General features: G+C 55.7%; 1 protein-coding gene across 1 annotated transcript; it reads left to right on the top strand.

The window, feature by feature from the left end:
• The first annotated feature begins 3,718 nt into the window (after positions 1-3,718).
• Positions 3,719-8,912, top strand: BTG2 (BTG anti-proliferation factor 2). The gene is given in 3 exon segments (XM_053963814.1): positions 3,719-3,953; positions 8,317-8,555; positions 8,557-8,912. Coding segments are annotated over 3 exon segments (501 nt in total). The 5' UTR covers positions 3,719-3,793; the 3' UTR covers positions 8,659-8,912.
• The last annotated feature ends 336 nt before the right edge of the window (positions 8,913-9,248 follow it).

Below are 9,248 nucleotides of genomic sequence, written 5' to 3'. Positions count from 1 at the left end.
CTGTGCCTTAAAAACCCCAGGGCCAGAAATTAGGGACACATAACCCGCTTAGAGAGCCTTGAGCCCCACAGGAAATCTCCTCTTGGAAGGGCTTAACGGGGCCAAGCTGATTTGGGAGCGCCGCGGATGAACACGGAGGTGATCAGGGATAAATGGGAATTTGGGGAATGGTGCCACCACTTCCCCCATCCTGGGGGGACCAGGGGAACCTGCCGGGTGGGGTTGGCTCATCCTCATCAGCCTAATGAGCCCAGTTAGCCCCTAATGGCCAATTAATAGCCCGGGTTATTAGGGCTCTTCTGGGCAAGGCTGCAGCAGAGCTCCTGCTCCCATGCAGTGACTCAGGGCTGGAGGATTCCATCCCAATATTCCCAATATTCCTTGGGCTGAGGGAAACCAGCGCTGCTGCCAGCTGGGATGGCCAAGCTCAGCTCAGTGAAAAAAAAAATAATAATAATAATAAAAAAAAACTGGTGGGGTTATTTTTCCATTTGGTTTTCCCGGCTGTTTTTGCACGGCTGTTTTCCCACCGGGGTGGTTTTGCTGGATTCCCGTTTTTTCCCCGCTGATCCACGAGCGTGGCTGCCCGGCAGCACAGGTGTGTTCAGAGCTCTGGATGTTTATCCAGCCTCTTCCAGGGGCCTCTGGAATATCCAACCCCTTCCCCCTGCAGCTCTCCCAGGCCTCTTTCATGTGTGGTGCTGACTTCAAAAAAACAAAAACAAAAACCAAAAAAAACAAAAAAAAAAAAAAAAGGAGGAAAAAAAAAACTCCTTAGACTTTAATCCTTGGGTTTATTTCAAAGCTTACAAAGGCAAATCTGGTTTGTGGCAAGAGATTTGCCTGATTTCTTCTGCTCTGGGGATGAATGGGGTGGCAGATGGGGAGGGGAGGATTTGGGGACCCCTCGGCTGCGTCCCCTCGCGAGCCTGACCCTCCCCTGGGCCTGCTGAGCTCTGGAGCTGCCCAGGGCACGGCGTGGGCTCAGCTCCGAGTTCCCTCTCCCACAGCTCCCAGAGCCTTTTTCCAGTTCCTGTCTCGCTCCCAATTCCTGTTCCAGGCTCTGCACAGCCCTTGGTGGGAAATCCCTTGTGCGGAGCGGGAATGAAACCAGCTGCAGGCTGCGAGCAAAAGGCCTCCAAAAATCCCATAACAGCCCAGAATCCTGGGAAATATTGGGGATTTGAGACCTGGAGAAGGAGGTGCTGGAAAAACCTCAGTGCCATCCCCATTTCTGGAGGTACCAGTGGGTGATGCTGCCCCTTGCTCAGCGAGTCCAGGACGATTTTCCAGTGGGACAGGAAAGGGTCAGCGAGTCCAGGACGATTTTCCAGTGGGACAGGACCCTGAGGGGCTCAGGAGGAGCCCCAGAGAGGTGGGATTCCTCATCCCAGCTTCTTTTCTGTTGAAAAGAATATCTAAACTAAACTTCTGAATAGCTTATGGAGAGTTTAACAAAATAAAACCAAACTCTCCTGTCGTATATAGCAGTAAATCAAGACCAAGAAAACACAGATTAAAGTAAAAGATTCAGACTGAATGTAAGGAAACCTTTTCCATCTCGAAACCAACCACACAGCGTAACAAGTTTCCCCCCTCAAAAAAATGATACAACCTCCAACCTTTAAAAATCCACAAAACCCAAGCGGATAAAACCCTGAACAACCCTGATCTCACAACTCACCCTACCTTAAACAACAAACTCCACCACAAACCCCCCCCCACCGTGCCCGTCACCACCCCCCTCTGCTGATCTGGAGATGCCAAAGGAGCATCTGGCATCTGGTGTGGAGGTGAGGCCCCCGCCAGGGGAGGAGAGGGCGTTTTCCTGCGGCTCAGAGCGGAGCTGTGCCTTTAGGTCCTCCCCCGGTGCTGGAGGAGGCTGCCAGGCCGTGGTTTGGAAGGATCCCGGTTTCTCTGCCGGGGAATATTCGCCCAGGATCCCGTCCTGCCTCGATAGGAACTCTCTCACGGCTGATCAAAGCCGAGAGAGCTCGGCCTCCCACTGCTCTTTAGCTCGGGGCCAGTTTCAGCAGGGGCTCTGTGGGCCAGCTCCGGGCTTGTGGTGGCTTCCAGGTGCTCCTTCATCTCCCACAGCATCGGGGTTTCTGCTCTCCCTCCTGCTGGGCTGGCTGGAAGCACCTGGAGACTCCGTGTTCTGCTCCAGCCCTGCCTGCCCTGGCTTGTCCCCGCCGATCCCCGGGCTGGGGCGCGTCCTCGCTGCCACCTCCTCCCGCATCCCGCTCTTCCTCCAGCCTGGAGCGGGGCTGGGGGGTCTCAGCCCTCACCCCCAGCCTCCTCGGGGGTGGTGGCACTGTCACTGTCACCCCTCACCTCCTGCGAGGGACACCTGGAACGTTCTCCCTCCTTCAGGGTGGCCTCCCCGGGGGAGGGGGTGGCCTTGCTGAGGGACACGGATCCATGGATGTGTCCCAGGAGGGACCTTTGGTGATGGGAAGAGCCCCCCCCCCCCCGTGTGTAGGGGGGCTTCAGGGGGTGCCAAAGGGCATTTGAAGGAGCTTTCTGGATGGGAGACCTTGGAGGCTCTTCCAGGGGGCTCCAGGAGGGCTGGAGAGGGGCCGGGGACGAGGGATGGAGCGGCAGGAGACAGGGAATGGCTTCAGAGGGAAAGAGGGACGGTTTAGGTTGGATTTTGGGAAGGAATTCCTCCCTGGGAGGGCGGGGAGGCCCTGCACTGGAATTCCCACAGAATTTTCTGGAATTTATCCCCACAGAATCCCTGGAAGTGTCCAAGGCCAGCTTGGGGCACCCTGGCGTGATGGGGGGTGTCCCTGTCCCTGTGTCCCTGTCCCTGTGTCCCTGTCTTGTCCCTGTCCTGTCTCTGTCCCTGTGTCCCTCTATCCCTGTGTCCCTGTCTCTATGTCCCTGTCTCTATCCTTGTCCCTGTCCCTGTCCCTCCATCCCTGTCCCTTTGTCCCCGTCCCTCTGTCACTGTGTCCCTGTCCCTGTGTCCCTCTGTCCCTGTCCCTCTGTCCCTGTGTCCCTCTGTCCCTGTGTGCCTGTCTCTATGTCCCTGTCTCTATCCTTGTCCCTGTCCCTGTCCCTGTCCCTCCATCCCTGTCCCTCTGTCCCTGTGTCCCTCTGTCCCTGTCCCTGTGTCCCTGTGTCCCTGTCCCTCTATCCCTGTCCCTCTGTCCCTGTCCCTGTGTCCCTGTCCCTGTGTCCCTCCATCCCTGTCCCTCTGTCCCTCTGTCCCTGTGTCCCTGTGTCCCTCTGTCCCTTTGTCCCTGTGTCCCTCTGTCCCTGCCCCTCTGTCCCTCTGTCCCTGTCCCTGTGTCCCTGTCCCTCTGTCCCTGTCCCTCTGTCCCTGTCCCTCTGTCCCTCTGTCCCTGTCCCTCTGTCCCTGTCCCTGTGTCCCTCTGTCCCTCTGTCCCTCTGTCCCTCTGTCCCTGTCCCTGTGTCCCTCTGTCCCTCTGTCCCTCTGTCCCTGTGTCCCTGTGTCCCTCTGTCCCTTTGTCCCTGTGTCCCTCTGTCCCTGTGTCCCTCTGTCCCTGTCCCTCTGTCCCTCTGTCCCCCCCAGGTCACCCCGATCCTCCCCGGTAACCGCCCCCCGCCTCGCGCTGTGACGTCACCGCGCTGAGCTCAGCCGCTATTACCATCCCTCCAATTTGCATTCCCTCATTTGCATGCGTCGCGGCCAATGGAACGCCGCCGCCGCGCCGTGACGTCACTCCGCGGCCGCTCTATATAAAGCCGTGCGCGCGGGCGGCGGCGCAGAGCGGGCGCCGCGGAGCCGCCGGGAGGTCGCGGGTGTCGCCCCGTCCCCGCCGGGATGAGCCACCGCCACAGCCACCGCCGCGGCCCGCGGGCCGACATGGTGCCCGAGATCGCCGCCGCCGTGGGCTTCGTGTCCGGCCTGCTGCGGACGCGCGGCTGCGTCAGCGAGCAGCAGCTGCAGGTGTTCAGCGGGGCGCTGCGGGAGGCGCTCACAGGTGAGCTTTGGGCAAGGGCAGGCGCGGCGACAGAAGCCCACTCGCGGCCGGACTCTTCTGGTAGCGCTCGGAGCCAGGCGCCACCCCTCCCCGTGTGCCTTCCAGGACCTGCTGTCCCTTCGAGTGCCCTCCATGGTGATGCGAGGACCTGGTGTCCTTTTGAGTGCCCTCTGTGCTCCTTCCAGGACCTGGTGGCCCTCACGAGTGGCCCCCGTTGTTGCTGCGAGGACCTGGCGTCCCTCCCGTCTTCGTCCTGGGACGTGGTGTCCCCTCCCGAGTGGCCCCCGTGTTCCTTCCAGGACCTGATGTCCCTCCTTGGTGCCCCTCGTGTCCCCTCCGGGACCGGGTGTCCCCTCCTTGGTGCCCCCCGTGTTTCTTCCAGGACCTGGTGTCCCCTCCTTGGTGCCCCTCGTGTCCCCTCTGGGACCCGATGTCCCCTCCGGGACCGGGTGTCCCCTCCTTGGTGCCCCCCGCGTTCCTTCCAGGACCCGATGTCCCCTCCTTGGTGCCCCCCGTGTTCCTTCCAGGACCTGATGTCCCCTCCTTGGTGCCCCCCGTGTTCCTTCCAGGACCTGATGTCCCCTCCTTGGTGCCCCCCGTGTTCCTTCCAGGACCTGATGTCCCCTCCTTAGTGCCCCCCGTGTTCCTTCCAGGACCTGATGTCCCCTCCTTGGTGCCCCTCGTGTCCCCTCCGGGACCAGGTGTCCCTCTTTTGTGTCCCCTCCATGACCGGGTGTCCCCTCCGGGACCTGGTGTCCCCTCCGGGGTGTCCCCTCGTGTCGGGCACACCTCGGGGCTGTCCCTTTGTCCCCCCGGTGTCCCGGCGGGGTCCCGGGGCTGTGCAGACCCCACCGGCGATGTCCCTGCCGTGCCCCGTGCCGCTGCCACCCGAGCCTGGCATCCCTGCCCGGGCTCTGGGCGGTCCGGGGGTCCCTCCCAGGGCGGTCCGGGGGTCCCTCCCAGGCCGGGGCTGTTATCAGCCCCAGCGAGGGGTGGCCGGGCTGCGATAAGGGGGAGCAGGGTGCCGGGCTGGGGGAGCTTTGGGGTGGGCTCTGCCCTATCTGCCCCAGCCACCCCACAGCCCCTGGCGTTGTCCCGCCGGGTTTTTTGGGGTGGAGGAGCCGCGCTTTGGGGTGGGCAATGGGCTGGCAGCGCCTCCCCCTCCCCTGCCCGCCCCACCTTGGAAAAGGGATTTGGGTTCTGTCTCTTTTGGTATCGAGCTTTTGGCACGGTTTAATTCCCGCTCTGCCCGTTTCCTTTTGTGCTCCCAGCGTTCAGGGAGGCTCTGCCCGGGTGTTTGTGGGGATTTGGCTTTTAGACCCCAAATTCAGGGAGAGCTGAAGGCCCTAAACCCCACCTGCCTGCTGGGAAAGGGCACTACAGACACCACTGAGAAACCCTTCAAAGGGTTTTCCTTAGGATTTCACCTTTAAACCCAAATTTAGTGGGACCTAAACCCCAGCTGCCTTCTGGGAAGGAGCACTACAGACACCACTGAGACACCCTTCAAAGGGTTTTCCTTAGGATTTCACCTTTGAACCCCAAATTTAGTGAGAACTAAAGGCCCTAAACCCCACCTGCCTGTGGGACACCCTCACTGCTCCTCTCCCCCCCCAGAGCACTACAGACACCACTGAGAAACCCTTCAAAGGGTTTTCCTTAGGATTTCACCTTTGAACCCAAATTTAGTGGGACCTAAACCCCACCTGCCTGCTGGGAAGGAGCACTACAGACACCAGTGAGAAACCCTTCAAAGAGTTTTCCTTAGGATTTCACCTTTAAACCCTGAGTTTGGGACACCTAAACCCCAGCTGCCTGCTTTTCTCACTCCCCAGAGCACTACAGACACCACTGAGAAACTCTTCAAAGGGTTTTTTTTAGGATTTCACCTTTAAACCCTGAATTTATGGCATATAAACCCCACCTGGCTGCCTTTCTCACTGCTCCTCTCCCTCCCCAGAGCACTACAGGCACCACTGAGAAACTCTTAAATGAGTTTTTTTTAGGATTTCACCTTTAAACCCTGAGTTTAGGGCACCTAAACCCCACCTGCTGGGAAGGAGCACTACAGACACCACTGAGAAACCCTTCAAAGGGTTTTCTTTAGGATTTGGCCTTTAAACCCAAATTTAGTGGGACCTAAACCCCACCTGCTGGGAAGGAGCGCTACAGGCACCACTGAGAAACTCTTCAATGAGTTTTTTTTTAGGATTTCACCTTTAAACCCTGAATTTATGGCACCTAAACCCCACCTGGCTGCCTTTCTCACTGCTCCTCTCCCTCCCCAGAGCACTACAGACACCACTGAGAAACTCTTCAAAGAGTTTTCTTTAGGATTTGGCCTTTAAACCCAAATTTAGTGGGACCTAAACCCCACCTGCTGGGAAGGAGCGCTACAGACACCACTGAGAAACCCTTCAAAGGGTTTTCTTTAGGATTTGGCCTTTAAACCCAAATTTAGTGGGACCTAAACCCCACCTGCCTGCTGGGAAGGAGCACTACAGGCACCACTGAGAAACTCTTCAATGAGTTTTTTTTTAGGATTTCACCTTTAAACCCTGAATTTATGGCACATAAACCCCACCTGCCTGCTGGGAAGGAGCACTACAGACACCACTGAGAAACCCTTCAAAGGGTTTTCTTTAGGATTTGGCCTTTAAACCCAAATTTAGTGGGACCTAAACCCCACCTGCTGGGAAGGAGCGCTACAGGCACCACTGAGAAACTCTTCAATGAGTTTTTTTTTAGGATTTCACCTTTAAACCCTGAATTTATGGCACATAAACCCCACCTGGCTGCCTTTCTCACTGCTCCTCTCCCTCCCCAGAGCACTACAGGCACCACTGAGAAACTCTTAAATGAGTTTTTTTTAGGATTTCACCTTTAAACCCTGAGTTTAGGGCACCTAAACCCCACCTGCCTGCTGGGAAGGAGCACTACAGACACCACTGAGAAACCCTTCAAAGGGTTTTCTTTAGGATTTGGCCTTTAAACCCAAATTTAGTGGGACCTAAACCCCACCTGCTGGGAAGGAGCGCTACAGGCACCACTGAGAAACTCTTCAATGAGTTTTTTTTTAGGATTTCACCTTTAAACCCTGAATTTATGGCACATAAACCCCACCTGGCTGCCTTTCTCACTGTTCCTCTCCCTCCCCAGAGCACTACAGACACCACTGAGAAACTCTTCAATGAGTTTTTTTTTAGGATTTCACCTTTAAACCCTGAGTTTAGGGCACCTAAACCCCACCTGCCTGCTGGGAAGGAGCACTACAGACACCACTGAGAAACCCTTCAAAGGGTTTTCTTTAGGATTTGGCCTTTAAACCCAAATTTAGTGGGACCTAAACCCCACCTGCTGGGAAGGAGCGCTACAGGCACCACTGAGAAACTCTTCAATGAGTTTTTTTTTAGGATTTCACCTTTAAACCCTGAGTTTAGGGCACCTAAACCCCACCTGCCTGCTGGGAAGGAGCACTACAGACACCACTGAGAAACCCTTCAAAGGGTTTTCTTTAGGATTTGGCCTTTAAACCCAAATTTAGTGGGACCTAAACCCCACCTGCTGGGAAGGAGCGCTACAGGCACCACTGAGAAACTCTTCAATGAGTTTTTTTTTAGGATTTCACCTTTAAACCCTGAATTTATGGCACCTAAACCCCACCTGGCTGCCTTTCTCACTGCTCCTCTCCCTCCCCAGAGCACTACAGGCACCACTGAGAAACTCTTAAATGAGTTTTTTTTAGGATTTCACCTTTAAACCCTGAGTTTAGGGCACCTAAACCCCACCTGCCTGCTGGGAAGGAGCGCTACAGACACCACTGAGAAACCCTTCAAAGGGTTTTCTTTAGGATTTGGCCTTTAAACCCAAATTTAGTGGGACCTAAACCCCACCTGCTGGGAAGGAGCGCTACAGGCACCACTGAGAAACTCTTCAATGAGTTTTTTTTTAGGATTTCACCTTTAAACCCTGAATTTATGGCACATAAACCCCACCTGGCTGCCTTTCTCACTGCTCCTCTCCCTCCCCAGAGCACTACAGGCACCACTGAGAAACTCTTAAATGAGTTTTTTTTTAGGATTTCACCTTTAAACCCTGAGTTTAGGGCACCTAAACCCCACCTGCCTGCTGGGAAGGAGCGCTACAGACACCACTGAGAACCCTTCAAAGGGTTTTCTTTAGGATTTGGCCTTTAAACCCAAATTTAGTGGGACCTAAACCCCACCTGCTGGGAAGGAGCGCTACAGGCACCACTGAGAAACTCTTCAATGAGTTTTTTTTTAGGATTTCACCTTTAAACCCTGAATTTATGGCACATAAACCCCACCTGGCTGCCTTTCTCACTGCTCCTCTCCCTCCCCAGAGCACTACAGACACCACTGGTTCCCCGAGAAACCCTTCAAAGGCTCCGGCTACCGCTGCATCCGCATCAACCACCGGATGGACCCCATCATCAGCAAGGCAGCGGGGCAGATCGGACTGAGCCTGCCCCGGCTGTACCGGCTGCTGCCCAGCGAGCTCACGCTCTGGGTGGATCCCTACGAGGTCTCCTACCGCATCGGCGAGGACGGCTCCATCTGCGTCCTCTACGAGGCCACGCGGCCCCCCCGGCTCCTACGGAGGGATGCTCACCTGCAAGAACCAGATGATGCTGGGCCGTAGTACCAGCCCTTCCAAAAACTACATCATGACTGTCTCCAGCTAAAAAAAAACAAAAAAAAACAAAACAAAAAAAAAAAAAAGCCAAAAAAACACAACAAAAAAAAAAAAAAATCTCCTCCTTGTCCTTACACTGCCAAGACACAGGCTACTGTAATACCTCAAGCTGAGGATCTATTTTTAAGATGAAGAGCTATTTATATTTTTTAAGAAAAAGGAAAAAAAACCTCCAGAAAATCCAAAATTAAAATATCGGGCGGCGCCCTGAGCCGAGGCGACGCCCCAGGTGCCTTTTCTAAAGCTGTTGCAAGCTTGTGAGTTTTTCTTTTTTATTATTATTGTTATTATTATTGTTGTGAAGCTGAGATCTACCTGGTTTAGTGTTGGCTGGCGATTTTGGGGCTGGCTTTGCTCACCTTGGAGCATCTCGGAGTGGGGGATCGGGGGCGGCCAAGCCGGTCTGGGCTGTGTGGCTGTGATGTCACCTTGTCACCGTCCTGCTTTGGCACCTTTGCCCTGCTGTTGCTGCATCTCCGGGTGCTGCCCTCACCTCTCTGGGGCCCGGATTTGGTGTCACCTCGGGGCTGGGGGTGACCCTGGGGACATTGGGGTGGCCCTCCTGGACGTGCTGCAGCT

Source organism: Vidua chalybeata, chromosome 24 (genome assembly GCF_026979565.1).
Source record: "Vidua chalybeata isolate OUT-0048 chromosome 24, bVidCha1 merged haplotype, whole genome shotgun sequence".
NCBI lineage: Eukaryota > Metazoa > Chordata > Aves > Passeriformes > Viduidae > Vidua > Vidua chalybeata.
The sequence above is the reverse complement of the archived record's forward strand: the minus strand, read 5'-3'. Positions and strand labels throughout refer to the sequence as shown.